The 18,840-nt window shown below is 36.1% G+C and overlaps 1 protein-coding gene and 2 pseudogenes across 1 annotated transcript; 1 reads left to right on the plus strand and 2 right to left on the minus strand.

The window, feature by feature from the left end:
* Positions 1–988: 988 nt before the first annotated feature.
* Positions 989–2,890, plus strand: LOC140821722 (ras-related protein RABH1e-like; annotated as a pseudogene).
* Positions 2,891–3,479: 589 nt separating this feature from the next.
* LOC140821721 (cyclin-dependent kinase C-1-like) lies at positions 3,480–14,881 on the minus strand (annotated as a pseudogene).
* LOC140822192 (ubiquitin carboxyl-terminal hydrolase 4-like) lies at positions 14,620–18,469 on the minus strand. Its single transcript, XM_073182931.1, has 6 exons — positions 18,012–18,469; positions 17,179–17,277; positions 16,160–16,348; positions 15,693–15,874; positions 14,820–15,090; positions 14,620–14,748 (listed from the first exon to the last, which is right to left on the minus strand). The coding sequence occupies exons 2-6, from the start codon at positions 17,185–17,187 to the stop codon at positions 14,620–14,622; spliced, it is 780 nt and encodes a 259-aa protein (XP_073039032.1). The 5' UTR covers positions 17,188–17,277; positions 18,012–18,469.
* Between the last annotated feature and the right edge of the window lie 371 nt (positions 18,470–18,840).

An 18,840-nucleotide genomic window follows, 5' to 3' on the forward strand; every position in this document is an offset into this window, starting at 1 on the left:
CTTTACTTTCCACAGTGCATAATTTGATCCGTCCAACACGGGAGGTCTAAAAACAGTGTTTGTTGATGCTTCCATGATCCTTTTTCACCTGTGAAAACAAAACAAAACAGGATCACTTAGTAGCGTCAAGTGGAGGCTCTGATACCAATTGAAAGTTCTGTTCTCACAGTGTGAGTGTGACGAGGGTGAGTGTTGTATGTATCAGAATGTAGGTGTTGTGCGCAGGTGTTATAATACCCACGACAACATGCATCGGAAATTATAGTTTAACACACTAACACGCAACTTGAATGATAACTATACGAGATACGAGATATAAATTATGCACAAGTATAAAATACTTGTGTGGTGCCTCATGGCAAAATAATTCACTAGAAAAACTTGTAAGTTTAAAAAAACCAATACTAGTGAAAGAATAAAACAACTCCCTTATTAAGGCGAGTAGCAAATTGCATCCTAAACCTCTAACAAATCGTAAAACCAAAATACATAGGATGCATCAACTTAGAAATGAAAAAGTCTTCAACGATCAGCGCACTAATCAAAACAGTGATTAGGTGTTGTCTTCAGATGTTGTCAACACTTCACAGCAACACTTTATCAACGACGCGAGATTGCTTCAATCAGAAAACCTTTCTTCGAACGAATGCGTCTCTATCTCCAAAAGTCACGCACTGTATCTTCCTCTCTCCTTTATATACTCACTTCTCTTCTTAGTCCTGAAAATAAACATGGAAAGCAATTTCATTAGGAAACAAACTCTTTTAAAACTAGGATATCATATCTTAAAGATATTGTTGGTCATATCAAATATAGTCTTATATCACATATTGAATTTATACGACATCCTATCATTAATGTCAAGATTATTCTCATGTCTAGAAAGGCAAAATATTAAAGATGCAAAAAGGTAAATATATCAAGGAATAAAATTCCTTTCAATTCTCTCCTCACATTCAGATCTCATCGTCATAATTTCTTGTTCATAATGGCGGTGGTTTCACCATTAGCCAAATATAAGCTCGTGTCAATCCGTCGGCAAAACAAGCATCATCACCCGCTTCATGTACGATAAATTCGACACCACTTATCAGGCAAGTCTCCCAATCTTTATCTCAATTTTTCCGACTATTTCTTGCTCAACAACAATATATATCATGTAAGAGATCATTCATGCATTCTATATGAAAAAATATGTATGTCCATTTGGAATGAATTGAATGATCCATCCTTTTACCTTCCATTATTCTCTTCTCACCATCTTCTAATCAATTATATTAATTATAATCCCTAACAATTTCAAGCTTTGTTGTTAATTAATGATTTCATAGGCTACTATTGGCATTGACTTCTTGTCCAAAACCATGTACCTTGAGGATCGAACGGTTCGATTGCAGCTCTGGTAACACTTTCTCCATAATTTTGATCAAGTTGCATGCATCAAAGTTATGTCTTTTAAGTCGTTTTAAAAATATCTTTTAAGGTCTTGTAGCCATCGACATTGTACCACTCATTTCATTTCATGTTATTAAGCATGGGCTATCCAAGAATAAATTTTCATATTTTGCATATTATCATTGTTCAAGTTCTGGATGCTTACTTCAGTTTTACAGCATTTACAAATTATTACTTGATGCTAACAGGGATACTGCTGGTCAAGAGAGATTCAGGAGTCTGATTCCAAGCTACATCAGAGATTCTTCAGTTGCAGTGATTGTCTATGATGTAGCTAGTAAGTTATTTTAGTTGCTATGCCTGGTGACATACTCATTCTTCCTTTTCCATCCATAACCACACTGCTCACCACGAACATTGAAAGTCCTGCAAGAGTTTCCACTTTCCATCATGCAAATTCAAATTTTTTTTCCCAACACTTGGAAGCAAGGTGTTAGTGTTATTGATTTTAATCCAATATCCATTTTTGCAGTCCGACAGTCATTTCTAAATACATCAAAGTGGATTGAGGAAGTGCGGACAGAACGTGGTATTGATGTCATTATTTTTCTCGTAGGGAATAAAACTGATCTTGTTGACAAAAGGTGAGGCAGTAAATGTAACTTAATTATGATGTACTACTTATTGTGGTTTGATTATGCTTCTTATAGTGAATAAAAGGCAAGTGTCAATTGAAGAAGGAGATGGAAAGGCTCGTGAAGTTGGCATCATGTTTATCGAAACTAGTGCTAAAGCTGGTTTCAACATAAAGGTATGATACTGCTTGAGCAGTTTAATTTCATACATTGTTGTGATTCTCGGAATCCCAAAGCTTTTTGGGGTGGAGGGCAAGGTTTTCATAAATATGACGAAGTAAATTAAAAGGTTCGAGAAAATTGTAACTATTTTTACGCAGGGGCAGTTACCCAGAAAGCGCTATCCTTGATCATACACAAATACTTATTCTGTCATCACAATTTTTCTTTTTTCTTTTTTGTTTTGAAGTCAGTTTCTTGATGTAAGTTGTGATTCTTTTGGCGTATGCTTATTGGTTCAACTTGTATTGCAGCCTCTGTTCAGGAAAATAGCCGCAGCATTACCGGCAATGGAAACTCTTTCCTCAACAAAACAGGAAGACATGGTTGATGTGAATTTGAAGCCCAGCACTAACACATTACATGCAGAACAAGGAGGAGGAGGCTGTGCATGCTAGAAAATATGCTCAGTTCGAGTCATATCAAGTGCATGGATATTAATAATGGGTAGACAAAGATTGTGGCAGACTTAAGAGGGAAAAATCTTTTGCTAACACAGTATGAAGCTAACTATCATCGAGGATGGGATGGTTCACTAGCTCCATCTGTAGCTCTCTCATTTTTAACTTTTTTTTATAGCAGGGTTAAGACTGATTCCATAATTTCCCTCCTTCAAGGTGTCACGTACTCATTTGCGTCGAGGTTGCCGGATCGCATTTGTCATTATGTTTAAACATCCACCTCAAACACCTGAACATGTGCCTAAGAAACTAACAGTCTGGCTGGTCTAAAGGATATCTGTCGTTGCCTTCAGACAAGTACCAGTACGTTACGCGAGTTATTTGCACCAATCATGCCATATCGAAGTGACATCATCGGAAACAGAAGTTTTAGATTTCGTATCTTGATAAGCTTGTTGACAAATCTGGATAGCCGATGCACATAAATTCTAGCGAAAACCATCAGTCACTTATGTGGACTGGTCACCACTCGCCAGCCACATGTAATCACTCTATAATTAGTCACTATTATTGACGTAACACAAACAGTTGATAAAAAAATACTAAGAATAACATAGAATTTAAAATGCAAAAAACAAGTTAACGCGTACCATGATCTCACATCCTACCCAACTACAACCCAGTCTGAAACCAATAGAACCTTGAAATCTTGATCCACACACACACACACAAAATATTTAGTACCAAGGCTATGTTAATAGAGCTTCTCAATTTTATGCAGCACACAAAATTTCATTCATCACCAACATATTAAGTCAAAACAGGAGGGTAATAAAAAACTGCCACCACTCGTGTCAAGGTTGGGAAGTACTTTATTACCGATGCATATTCTCCAAACAATGTTCACCGGTCCCCCGGACACAGATCCAATTTCAACGAGCAAATTCATAAAACATAGAGCCCCACAAACGACTATACATATCTGGTCAAAATTTCCAAACCCATCATTACCAAAGCTGTAGCTGCATAAAATGCAAAATCCTTCACCATCTAATGTGCACAGATTACTTGCCTATTCTACTGCTGTTGCCAGACGAACTGCTTGTTTCTGTTTCCCCCCATCGGATTTGGGCCTCTGCCACCTGAAACTCCATATTGACCACTCTGTGGATAATTAGGGGGAGCTCCGTATCCGCCTGAAGCTCCTTGAGGGCCATTAGGCGGAGCACTATTTCCAGCATATGGGACCCCTCGTCCCTGCGTGGGATATGGCCCACTATTATATGCTCCACTCTGACCTCCATGATCTTGGTAATACGAACCAGTGACCCCACTTTGGGGGTATCTATCAGGTCCACCAGGTGGCCCACGAGATTTTCCATACGGATTATGACTAGGAACAGCAGGCAGAGGAGGCTGAGAATTGTTCATCAGATGACCAGGTCCAGCCCAGTGTTGAGCATGAGGTTGCCCCGTCGGTTGGATGGGAGGCAGGCGAGTGTGCTGTTGTGGATGCTGTAACTTCTGTCTTTTGGCAATTTCTTCGTTTTGTCGCTGCTGCCGCCTTTTTTTCTTTGTCTGGAATTCATGCGAGGAGTCATATTTTGGCAAGCTATATCATAATTCAAAAGGCATTAGAATGAGAAAAACATTGCACAAGTTCGAGCACGTTAGGAAGCAAATTAGAGTAGCAATACTACAAGCATAACAGGGGCTATCTGACATACCTTTTTGGATCGCAAGGTAAGGGGTCGGTCCAAAATATTCAGCATCTAGAGCATCCTTCGCTGATATTCTCTGTAAAAATTCAGGTTTAAGATGGAAGACATGAAATCATGAAGCATATAAATGTTCTAAAGTAGATACCAAGAGCTTGGACATGGTGCAACTTGATTGAATTTGACAACTGATTAACATAATTGTTAAATAAAATGATAAAGCTCTGAAATTAACAATATGCTTGATACTCCTTCCTTTTGGGGGTCAACTGCAGTCTAAAAAAAACCATAAGTGAACAATTTAGATCTTCAAAAACGACCAGTAAAATACCTATGGAAATGGAAAGTAAAATGGATATCCATGTAATTAGTTCAAGAAGGTGCGCTAGAAAATTTGAGCCATACTCTTCCAGGAAAAAACTATCCCGTGTCTGATTTCATTTCCTACTAGCTCAACCAAATCAACAGAATTTCAGCATGTATCACTTTCTATCACACAGGCAACAGTAAGGTGCAGCTCCCTGCTCTCAGTCGTTGAGGTATATTGGTCTTTGGAAAAGTTTAAGAGGATATTGCTCCGTACTGGTCCTGAACGATCCCTTGGTCCAAGAAAGAAGACAATTCTAGTTGCTTCTTCGGCCAGGTTAAAAACTGGTATTCTGCTTAAGGTGCAAGGGTCGGTAAGAAAAGGAGCTGACGTCAAATTGACATGGAGTGAAGCATGGTCAATTGGCTTAGCCGATTCTTGTTCTGGGGGTCAGGTTGGACTCTCCTTTGGGGTTCACTGTTTTACTTATTGTCCTCAACTTCCTCGATAGGAGGGATGCTTTTGCTGAGACTGAAACTCCAACTCCCAAGCCAAAAAACTTTCCATAAATTTAGGTAAAAAATCTGAACAGTCGGTCAGATTCTCCTTGACGATGATGATCAACACACAAGCAGAGAAAAAACTGAGGTATTGGGAAAATGGTGACTAGGTTGGATGAATAAGAGAAAAGTAGTCAAGAACAACTAGAAGGTATCCACAAATCCTCAGGAGCACTGGAAGATTGGAAGAGGATGAAGGATAAACTTTGGACAGGGAGTTCCTAAGGAGCCACTGGCAAGGGAAAGTATCTGAAGCACGATGCAGAGATTTAAATAGTAGTCAATGCAAACACATGGAACTATAGTATAAACGAGGGGTTTGAATAACTTAAACAAGCTTTAAGCTGGATGGAAATGCCAACCTTCAATGGTTCGGAAGAGACCAAACAATATTTTGAGATAGTATGACAGGACCAACCGTTCAATGGTTTTGATGGATCAAGAAAACAATTCCTCGTATAGCTAGCCAGGCTTGTGTAGCAATTTTAATCCAGAGATATAGTGCACCAAAGGTAGCTAGCCAATACGAATCTAGAGTTCAAGCATTTTAGGGTTTGAAAAGAAATTTGGGGGTAGGGCAGATTTAAGGTTCAACTGCAGGCCCTTTAGAGTTTTCTCCCTTGTCAACAGCCATTGCTTTAATGGCAAATCCTTGTCTGTTTAAGGATTCTCATATTAATTTCCAATTTCTTAATCTACACCTCAGTCATTCAGTTCCAATTTCTTATATTGTTCGATTCCATGAATTTGCTGTTAATACATTGTAATCACAACAATGACCGTATTGCATCTATCAATCACCCAAACTATATCTCTATAAATTATCTCACGCTGCAGGTAGCATCTCCCAATCATGTTCTCCGCTATTTTATACAATTTTGTGTTTCAATCCTTGGTTCTGAACAAAGCAAAATTAAAGACTTTTTTAGTTTGTAAGGTGAACAATCCCACGAAATGAGACACAAATGCATGCAATTATATTCGAGGATATTGACCAAGTTCATAGACAAGTAAATACCTTAGCCGGATCTAGAACCAGCATGTTCTCCAATAACTCCAGAGCATGACGGTCAAAACTGAAGAGATGATCAACAGAACACATAATATTATGCATAAAAAAAGCTGTCCTTAATAGAGCGTTCCACAACACTAGAGAATATGCTTAACCGTCTAAAAAACTCTCGAGTTCGCCTTTTCATTTGACGTGCAGGCTTGAACTTGTTATACCAGGGGATCTTGGAAACACCAGGCCAAATACCCTCATCAGGGGTTCCACAAAGCTCAAATATCTTGTTCAATTGCTCAGGCTTTAAGAAAATTTGAAAATAAAACCACCCTCAGGTTAATAGGGGTTTATTTTCAAAAGTAAACCGGCAAGCAGACTTGAGAAGAATAATATACATTTCTGACAAGATATCAATTTGACACATCAATTCAAAACACTAGTAGAGGGAGATGATTCAGGTACAGCACAAATATTGCCTGATAAAATTTCAAACATGAATTCTATTTAACTCATCAAAGCAGTTATTTCAACTTGTATTTCACTTATTTCATAGGTTGGATGTAGAGCTAACCAAGAAACTGGAACCTGGCACCCCTTTTAATGAGAGAAGACCATTTAGCAAAGAGGAAGCAATCTGTCATCTACAGGCATCTAAATAATGTTTTGGGAATGGATTGCTAAATTTCTTGAAATAGGCCCCCACGGAGAACCAGAATACATTTCCTTTTCAGGTTACAAACAACAATAACAAATTTCCACTAGAATATCATCTCCATGACTATGTAAAAGCTCTGTATTCATCACCAAGGAAGTTGCAAAGACTCCATCATTACGATTTCAACAAGTACATCTTGTTCCTCCAAAATCAAGAAATTGTATTCTGCCTCAATTTATGTTTTAAGTATGCAGAACACTTGGTTTAATATTGGCAAGCAGGAACAGTAAAAAAAATCCTTAAGGCTTAAACATCCGGATCTTTTCTTAACAATATCAAACTTGGAAAGTAGGATTTTTTAGGAAGTGTGAAAATCCCCCTTATAGATATCTTATCGGGCTGCAAATTTTACCTGGATTATAATATGAAGAGATCCACACAAAAATTTAAAATGGATCGAGAATATAAATTGGTAGATACAAAAAACTATATGCAAGGAATAAAAGCACTACTATATAGGAGAACCAGGGAGCTAAACTCTGTGTTTCATGCATAATCGTTATGAATGCAAAGAGTCTGTTCATGAAAGGCTAGTATTTATTTAACACAAACTAGTAGCACTTGGAGGAATAACAGCGGATTCATATGATGTTTATCGACTAAGCTTGCACAAGAACTTTGCTTGACACAAATCTCCATTCAGACAGTGTAGTTGCACTTGGAGAATAACAGCTGACTAATATGATGTTTATTCACTAAGCTCGCACAAAATCTTTGTTTCACATTAATCTCCATTCGAGAATAACTTGAAGAGTAAAATTTACAAGATGAATGAAGACCATGACAAGTAAATTCGAAGTAAGTGCAAGAAACTCACACTGGTTTAGATTAAAACAAGCATATAATCTTCTTTTACTAGTCATCATACTAAACAAAAATGGATTAAAGCCTAACGGCCCAAATGGTCTAACCTCATTTTTGCCAGGTAAAATTGGTTTTCCATGCAAAAGCTCAGCAAAGATACAACCAACAGACCACATGTCAACGGATGGACCATATTTTGTGGCTCCAAGAAGCAACTCTGGAGGGCTGCACAATGGTTGACGTAAATGACACGCAGGGTATGTAGGTTATTAGTAACAATTAATTTCCAACTGATAATAAACAATTTACCTGTACCACAAAGTAATAACTCGATTTGTTAGATTAGCATTGTGGTCATGAAAATGAACGTGCAAGTCCAAAATCTGCAAGCTTCAAATTTCCCTGGTTATCGATGAGAAGATTGGAGCCTGCAGAGTGGCTATCCTGTGAATTCGGTCCATTTTCTACGTATTAAAATTCACACATTACATAAGTAAATACAGGATAACCTTTGATTTCCCTGTGAAGCACTTGATTTATATGACAGTAATGAAGACCAGTGAGCAGTTGCTTCATATAACACTGCAAACCAATATTCAAATAAACTTTCGAGTGTTAAAAGACATAATGCTATATTATTCTTCCATGTAGGAAAGCTTACAGTACTTTTATTTGCTCAATTGAAAATATCAACCCAGGACGATCAGCAAGGCCAGTCAAGTCATGGTCCATGTACTCAAATACCATGTAAATGCTACCTTTATACTTATTACCGTCTACAATACAAAAGGAGATGTGCTCCCTAAGTGCAGACATTTACTGAGACGGATAAATATAAGATAGATAAAATCATGCTACATACCAGGATTTCCTTGCCCAACCGCTTCACGGCCTTGATTTGTATTTAGGATACATGAAACACATGAGAAGACAAGCATAAAAACTCAAAAAGAAAGGAAATATCTCCTAGATAGACAAAAAACTACCTGGAGATGTTACTATCTCTTTTAATTTAATAACATTTTCATGCTCTAGCTTCTTTAGAATTTTGATCTCTCGGATGGCAGTAATAGGAAACTGCAGAGAAAAGCAAAACAAAATATTACATCAGAACTAAATTTGTCAATGATACATCAACAAATAATCACTTAAAAGAAAAAAAATACCCCTTCTTTTTCATTATCCATGCGTATCTTTTTTAAAGCAACAATTTCTCCAGTATCCTTCTCTTTAGCCATGTATACTTGTCTGGAAAACAAAAATGATAACTAAGAAACAAGTTAGCAAAACAGACAGAAAAAACTGAAACAATCTAATTATTGAAGCGAAATGCAATAATTATCTCTAGTGTGATAAGCTTGAACTGTCACAAGAGTTTTTCTTCAGAATAGAAAACATAAAATCAAAGAATTTCTCTCAACAAGCAAATGCACCCTTCGCATCAGATTAAAACAAAACCAGTCTATTTCATAATTAACTCAAAATAATCTTGTCTTACAATGATAAATTCCGAAACGAAATAAAATGTGCGGAAGCGGTGTACAACTTGATTCGAAACTTAGGAAGAACATAAGTGAGAAATCTTCATATCTCAAAACTTCGTTACCAACTCCAAAGCATGTCTTATTCATCCTCGTCTACTTGATCTTCATTCTTATCTGGGGAGAAATGTAAGGGGTGAGTGTTTGGGAAACACTTAGCAAGTGGGGGCCGATCGATTACCACAAATACATATAAATATAATTTAAAACCCATATTGCAAACTGATTTTCAAAACATAGTATCTTATATCAGATCAGAATCGGAATCGAAATGCGAAACAGAGATTATCAGACAATTCAGAACAGAACGAATCAGAACAAACGAAAACACTGTTATTCATCTCGTTTTCCATGGTCAAATTGTCCCCAATATGTTAGTCCTCTAAGGGTTGAGGCCAAAACACAGTTTTATACCAAATGATGGGGGCCGGAACAAAGTTTAATACCCACTGATGAGGGCCGAAACACAGTTTTATACCCACTAATGGGAGCCATATAAATTTACAATCGTCGTTCCATATCCCACTCGAATCATAACAGTGCACCACAGAATCAGATGTATCAAGCAACACTTATCGGAATTTTTGAATGAACTCAGCAGAATCAAAGAACATCGGAAATAGAAGAAACATATCGTACATCGATCGAGATTTTATGAAATATGTAATAGCATTTTCGAAAAATGGTTTGACACACATACAAGTATGTCATGAAATACTTATACAAAGTTTAAGTTACAAAGAAATACATAGCAAAAGCCCACTTACCTCATTTCGTTTGGATTAAAACGCTAGAAAGACATGCTAAAAGAACTTCTTTCGAACAAGGTTGCGGTAGAGTTTCGACTAGGATGCTGCAATTGCTAAATTTTGAATTCTTGAAGTTATGAGGAGGGAGTTTGCTTCTTATATAGACTTGAATAATCAACTGGTAAGCCTGTATCACTCCAAGAATGTTACCGATTGCTTAATCAGCGTGATGATTAAATTTTTCTCTCCCGAATGAACGTGGCCTCTTCTTGATTCAAGATACACACCCGAGATTCATGAGTGATTTTGGTTTTCCTTAAATGCAAATGGAGATTGATTTTGGCTGCATGAATCTCTTCCAAGATTGGTGCACTTTTATATGGTGATAAATGGTCAATAATGAACGGACAATGATAATTCAAATTTTCATGATTATGATTGTATGGAACTAAAAAATGTTGTGCCAAAAATGAGTTGAAATTTATAGATTTTCTTGTTGCAAGATTTCGGGTCTTCACATCTCTCCCTCCTTATTAGAAGTTTCGTCCTCGAAACTTGAGTTAACTCGATGTAGATATGAAATGATTGATAAATTCGAAATTTAAATCCATGTTGAATAATCTATGGTTCGAGTTCAATTGATTCAAAGAAAAATTTAAACTTGAATTCTATAATACGAATACGATATGTTTCAAAACACAAGTAGTGAGATGTAAAAAGAAATAATATAGACAATAGTGTCCTTATTCAAAAATACTTATGAGAGCCTAATCTAATCAGTAACGTTTCCGTCTCCTAACTCCTCGTTAGCATCTTCTCCTTGTGCATTTAGTGGATGTTGCTCCTGTTCGAGTGCAATTTGTTGGTTGGCGATTTCTGCACTCAAGTTTTGGTTGTTGAGTTCAAGTTGTTGCACATAGTTTTCCATTTCATGACGATAGGCATTGAACTCCTGTTCAAGTTGGACAGAAAACCATTTCTTAGCGTGATAGTGGTTGCACCAAGCTTCGGAGGTGGCAAACATTTGTTGACCATACTTTTGCGACTCTTGCAACTCTTCTTGTAATCTTTGATTTGTTTTTCCGAAAGTTTTTTGTCGAAAGTGAGTTGTCCCACTTCTACTTCAAGGCGATCCCTAGCTTTCTTCAACTTCTCTTTGTCATAAAGTAAACTTGTAATGGTACCCCTAAGTTGCTCGATTTCGAGCTCGAGTTCCCTAACGGTCCTGGCTTGCGTCGTCATTGCGAACACGAAAGTGAGAATCTTGCTTGACGGGGGGACACGAAAATATGAGGGGATTGTGATTTTTGTGTGTGTTTGAGTGACATTCTTCATTTATATAACTACTTTCGGTGAGATGTATGGTAACAAAAAATTTTGGCCATTAATTCATTTTAATTGTTATAATTAATACTTAATTGAGTGCTAAATTTTGGGTCAATGGATGTTTTTAAATTTAAACAAATAAGAAGCCTTAAATCACAAGTTAATTGTAGGACACGATTTTTGAAAATAAGGCTACGGTGGATTCATTTTTTTTTTAAATATTATTATTATCATTATTTTTCTTTTATAGGTAAATGTGAAGGCTAAATTATAATGTTTAAGGTGGCTTTAAGAATTTAGAGATCGATAATGACATTATAAAAATTGACGGTAGGTAAATGATGAGGCTTGATTAAAAGATGCATCATTGAATGAAAATCCTAAAATATGGGTAGAATTGTATAGGAACAATTACAATTTTAGAAAAGAGACACAATATATAATACATCCAAGAAATATATTATATATTTAGTTCTTAGTAGATAATTGACAGCTTACAAATGAGGACAAAAAAATTGAGATGTGAATTGTTCTTTTGTTCAAGAAGAATTAAATTAGAGATTGAAGGCCGAAAGGTGATATGTTCGATCAATTACATTGATATATTAGTATATATGTTAAATGATTTGATTGCAATCAATTCTATTAAACAAAAAAAAAATTAGTAATATTTTAAGACCATATCAAAACAAATGAAAATTTATTATTTGACAAAAAAAATTAGAATCAGGAATGATGTTTCAAATCAGGAACATATATTTTCGAGTTAAGAACATATATTTATAGATATAGATATATTTACTTAAAATCCTAAATATAATTGTTAAAAATTTAATCATGAGTATCACCTTCTTACATAACTGTCAATCTAACTTAAACCCGAAAAATCAGGACTTAAAACTTTATATCGATAGTTTAATATAGATATTAGTCCCAAAATTAATCTAACTTCAATCCGAAAAATCTCAAATTTTCAATTGGCCATTTAATATAAAGATTAGTCTCAAATCAATTTCCCAAAAATCATATCTTATTATTTTTTTTTAAACATACTTATGCATGTAGATAACAAATTTCGATGCAGAATCAATGGAATATTCGAAAAGAAAAGTCAGAATATTTTCATATGAATTTAAAATAATTCATGAGGATCAATGAACGATTGACAGATTTGGATTTCGATTCATATGAATGACTAAGTTTTTACCAAAATCTAACTTCGTCAAATTTTCTCTATCGAAATCCCCAGCCGGATTATGAACCTGGCGGCTCTGATACCACTTAAATGTCACACCCCGAGACCGGGGTTAGTCGACACCGACGTTGTTCAACAATCACATAATCGCCAAACAACAAGCCTCGTAGTTCAGTATAAACCAAAACCGGTCTATTTCATAATTAACTCAAAATAATCTTGTCTTACAATGATAAATTCCAAAACGAAATAAAATATGCGGAAGCGGTGTACAACTTGATTCGAAACTTAGGAAGAACATAAGTGAGAAATCTTCATATCTCAAAACTTCGTTACCAACTCCAAAGCATGTCTTATTCATCCTCGTCTACTTGATCTTCATTCTTATCTGGGGAGAAATGTAAGGGGTGAGTGTTTGGGAAACACTCAGCAAGTGGGGGCCGATCGATTACCACAAATACATATAAATATAATTTAAAACCCATATTGCAAACTGATTTTCAAAACATAGTATCTTATATCAGATCAGAATCGGAATCGAAATGCAAAACAGAGATTATCAGACAATTCAGAACAGAACGAATCAGAACAAACGAAAACACTGTTATTCATCTCGTTTTCCATGGTCAAATTGTCCCCAATATGTTATTCTTCTAAGAGGTAAGGCCAAAACACAGTTTTATACCCAATGATGGGGGCCGGAACACAGTTTTATACCCACTGATGAGGGCCGAAACACAGTTTTATACCCAGTGATGAGGGCAGTAACACAGTTTTATACCCACTGATGAGGGCCGAAACACGGTTTTATACCCACTGATGGGGGCCATATAAATTTACAATCGTCGTTCCATATCCCACTCGAATCATAACAGTGCACCACAGAATCAGATGTATCAAGCAACACTTATCGGAATTTTTGAATGTACTCAGCAGAATCAAAGAACATCGGAAATAAAAGAAACATATCGTACATCGATCGAGATTTTATGAAATATGTAATAGCATTTTCGAAAAATGGTTTGACACACATACAAGTATGTCATGAAATACTTATACAAAGTCTAAGTTACAAAGAAATACATAGCAAAAGCCCACTTACCTGATTTCGTTTGGATTAAGGTGCTAGAAGGACATGTTAAAAGAACTTCTTTCGAACAAGGTTGCGGTAGAGCTTCGACTAGGATGCTGCAATTGCTAAATTTTGAATTCTTGAAGTTATGAGGAGGGAGTTTGCTTCTTATATAGACTTGAATAATCAACTGGTAAGCCCGTATCACTCCAAGAATGTCACTGATTGCTTAATCAGCGTGATGATTGCATTTTTCTCTCCCGAATGAACGTGGCCTCTTCTTGATTCAAGATACACACCCGAGATTCATGAGTGATTTTGGTTTTCCTTAAGTGCAAATGGAGAGTGATTTTGGCTGCATGAATCTCTTCCAAGATTGGTGTACTTTCATATGGTGATAAATGGTCAATAATGAAGGGACAATGATTATTCAAATTTTCATGATTATGATTGTATGGAACTAAAAAATGTTGTGCCAAAATGAGTTGAAATTTCCTATGACTTATATAGATTTTTTCGTTGCAAGATTCAGGTCTTCACAGGTAGGACTTCATTCTGTCCCACGGGTAAGTTTGGATGGTAGTAATTCTTATGGTTTGAAACACCGTTGGACAGACCTGTCCATCCAATCCAAATAAGGAAGCAAACACAAGTTTGCCCTTAAATGATCTTTTCTCTTCTTGTGTTGGACAAAACAGAATAAAAAGTCCTCAGGACATTTGGAATGAGCATTGACTCTTTTTCTTTTCCATGCTCAACAGTATCAGTATTGCTTTGAGACCTTGACTCTATTTTTCGCCTACGTTATTCTTCAAATATATTTGATGCGATTCTCGATCTCGATCTCACTGTAGTCGGGATTAGGGGACATATAAATATAATCTGTAACAGTTAATATAGAAATCCTTGTTTCGCAAATTAATTTTAGAGAGTAAACCACAGCAGTTGGATGGCCAACCAGGAAGCTTTGCGATAACTAGTTTCTAACCAACCAATGCTCAGACCAAACACCGACATAAGACGCAATCGTCAATATTGAAATGGATGCCGGGGAAAATACACGGCAATAAACACCTAAGAGCAAACAATTAAAAGCAATGGCCAACTGAAAAACATTTCACTAATTATTCAAAATACATAAAAAAAAAATTTGGGAAGTAAAAATAGAAGTCTTACCCATAGGTTCCTTCCCCAATCTGCTCCAGTTTCTCGAAACATTCCACGCTTCGAGAACCCCATGACGACAAGGGCAACTATGGCAAATAAGGAATACTCAGCATCTGCATCTTCAACAGTAAAACTGAGCTTTAGTTCAGTAGGGAATACAACACGATATGAGAGCTTCTTGTACCGGCTGAGCTGTTCAATGTACTTGAATCTCTTCAAATGGATGACCAATACGTGAGGTGGCTTTTTTATTTTCATTCTCTTTTGGGCCTCTTGCAAGCTGAATATTGGTCAAAGCTTACTTCATGGATAACAAAAAATAAAACAAAAAATTTCAAAGACAAAATAACATCTGCTATTCTTCTGCAACTTCCACTCCAAACCTCAAAAACAAGTTATTGTATTTACAAACCCATTATCTCAATGATAGTTGAGGGGGACGAAAGTGATTTTCAGGGAATAGGTAGAACTTAACTGAATAAAATATTTGTAAGATCATTTAATATATTCAATAAAAGACAAATTAAAAAATTAGCAAAACCTATATGGACATATTGAAATAGCCACTTCATAGCCATTGTTCGCTTAGCTGCTTCTCTCTATTGGGAAATGCCAACAGTCTGCGGATATTACAGTCAATCTCGTGGTTCCTACCAATTTATTTCTGGGAAATGACAACACTGAACCTGTTATTGATGGCTGTCTTGAGGAATTCTATGACGAACAAAAAAATTCTACCAAACAGATAGCTTGACTAAAGAACAAGTTATACCATAGTCTAAACCCATCTTTACCAATGTAATATCACAACCAACGAAAAGGTAACAGAATTAATCCTAACATACAGCGACAGCCATAATCTATACGTAAACTATGACTAACCTGCAGCACTTGTCACAGAAGAACTTGTCCTCTGCATTTAAAGATTCAGTGGAGCTAAAGTTCTTCAGACAGCTAGTTATCGAACTGTTCTGTTCTATATCAAGGCTCAAGTCAAGAAACGTTTCGTCTCTTGCTGTCACTGTCTCACAGCAGAGACATCTTGTTTCATTTGTCAATATACCCTAAAACATTAATGAAAACTGGGAATAAGAAAAGAAGTATCCACAGAAGCCTGTAATGCCATTAAATCTCACTAGCTGCATGATGGTGACAAAAATGAGATGACCCATGTCAATCATTATTGTGTCATCACAGAAGAGACATTCCTACAAGTAAAAAAAGTGGTGGAAATCCCGCTCTTTCAAACAAGGATGGATTTTCAAGAGCAGGCTGAGGCAGATTTCATAATGTTCATTATACACAAGACAGAAGTAGTAGATTGAGGATGAATGGCAAGTCAAAGGCACCTGAAAATTTTTGTGTACCCAGGTGAACAATGGTCCCTTTTGAACACCATTGGAAGACACACTTTTTGGTAAATTAGCAATCTTTTCAGACGGAGAGGAAGTTTCCTGATCAACCTTAGAAGCCAGGGATTCCTTCTCCAGTATGTCAACCAATTCATTTAGTAAATAGTTCAAAAATTCATGTGCATCCTACACAAGAAAAACACATACAACATACACTGATTTCAAATTGTTGCAAGACCTTGTGACTAGAGTGCAAAATGTACCAAAGCATCAACATATGTAAATTAAGATGTCAACGAAGATAAATGGTATGGATTGTAAGTTATAGCACAGAAGTATTTAAATGGAAAAGTGATTGTGCATAACATGAAACCTTAACATGTAAGGCATAACATGCTAAACCAAAGAAAAGCTTGGAAACTATAAAACCATTGTGGTTTGGAAATCCCTATCTCTAAACTTTCCTTGTTAAAAGATCATTTATAATGGTTAAACAAATCAAATTATCCCGGTATATGATGATCGAACTCCTACTATAGTCAGCTAGTCAGGTAATCATAATTACTATATATTATTTGATGAAATTACCACTGTATGCAAGGCCTTCATCTAAACCCATAAGTTACTCTTTTCATCAACTTCTACAACCACATAAATCCTCTCATCTCAACCACAGCTGCATAATACATTCTGACTAAATCCTCCCAAAATGTAGTTTTCTAAAAAGATGCAATTCTTCTTCTGCATCCTATGGTATTCATCCAAGGATTAAACTGTTCGAATCCGAAAAAGACTTCAGTTGGGTAATAAAAGTTGAGACATAATTTTACATAATACTTGCCGTCAGTGTTTACAGCTGACTAGCAATGACGAATGCGTCAATATCAACCCAATCTATATCTCAGTTTCTATTTCTCTATGGTTAAATTAAGTAAAAAGTCAAGGGAATTTTTGAAATGCCAATGTTTTGTAACATGCCATCAGAATAATTCACAAGTGACACATTAACTACATACCTGGTGCATGTAGCTGCGAAAAATTTCATTCTGCTTCTTCAATCTCTGTACAAAACGCTTTGGAGCAATGACACCTGTTTTTTTCTTTTGTGAGCTTATCTACAAATGAAATGAAGAATAATCATGTAGAGGGAAGCTAAAGTGCATAAGATTTGGAAAAGACTGGCTTTTTTGTGGGTTATATGCACATGATCCCTTCATAATTTACAAAACAACGAAATTTTTATAGAGTCGTACAATTCATGTGTGGAGACATAAAATCCAACTGAAGCCTTATCATGAACATTTTGAATCATTCACTAGCAGCAAATAATTACAAAAATTTAACATAATAAGTCAAAGTATCCGGCTAAATAGCTCATACCTGATTTTTAATTTCCATCTTAATCAAATAACTAAGGTTGCGTTTGGATTGAAGATTTAAATTTGACGAATTATTTGAGGGGATTTGAAATGACTCCACGTTGGGATGAAATTGAACTCCTCCATAATGACTCAATTATTTGGGATTTGAAATTCCTTGTCAAGCGCATTTGTCCAAATAAAAACCAATGCATTTGTTATTATGGATTTGAAATTCCTAACTTCAAATCCATCGATCCAAATTCAACCTAGAAGATACATATTTTCTCAACAATTCTCATTATTTTACATCATGACTCTATCTTCAGTTTCTTTTTTTTAGAATAGGAGCAATCACTAAGGGAATGAATCTAGTTCAAGAACACAAATAATTCTGGAAAACAAAAATTGAAAAATAAAAAACAAGTACAATCAACAGATGTAACAAACTAGTTCAGTCGGAAGTACTGCCAATTTCAATGACAATGTACCTGTACGAATGAGTCTGCTAATCATGTCAAAAGATTTTCTTCAGCATCAAGGTTTTTGTTATTTGAATAATATTCTAGCAACTGTTCACGATATGGGACACAGAAATAAAGAGCCTGCGTAGAAATGAACAAGATTATTCAAGAAAATCTAGGAAGTTCTTGAACCGTTGAATAAATAATAGACTCTTCTTTAGTGTAAAGAAAAGCCCAAAAAAACATTCTTTTTTCACGTGGCGAATAGCTTCTGTAAGTGAATTCAGCTAAATTTTGGTAGGATTTTATGCAAAAAATAATTTCACTCTCGATACATAGATATAGCCGGCAATCAACCGTTTAACAAAATCCACACAAAGCATAAGGTGGACCACAACTTCCAAGCAAACACATCTGTTATCAAATCACAGAAGTAGAATGGAAAGTGGTAGACCTGAAGCACACTGTTGCAGTAGCAAGTGTTTCCGAAAGCATAAGGTGGACAGAGGAACATCCTTGCATCGACTTGCTGTTTGTGCACATTGTTCAGAACCGAGAGAAAGATCTAACACAATCGCAAGCCGAAATCTCTTTTTCTCGTTTCTGATTCTTCTTTCTGAAAATGTCGACTGGATCATTCATTCTCGAGCCTACTGTCCCTGCTGCTCTTGCTCACGGTGAAAAGCCTCCAAAGTTTTCTGGTGCCGACTTCAAACGTTGGCAGCAAAAAATTCTCTTCTACCTCACCACACTAAGAATGTCTTGATTCCTGAAGGAGGATCCCCCTGTTATTGCTGCAGACGATACTGACACCCAACGAAGATCTGCTCATGATGCTTGGAACCACAGTGACTTC

This window comes from Primulina eburnea, unplaced genomic scaffold, assembly GCF_022965805.1.
Source record: "Primulina eburnea isolate SZY01 unplaced genomic scaffold, ASM2296580v1 ctg739_ERROPOS11973397, whole genome shotgun sequence".
In the NCBI taxonomy this organism is placed as follows: domain Eukaryota; kingdom Viridiplantae; phylum Streptophyta; class Magnoliopsida; order Lamiales; family Gesneriaceae; genus Primulina; species Primulina eburnea.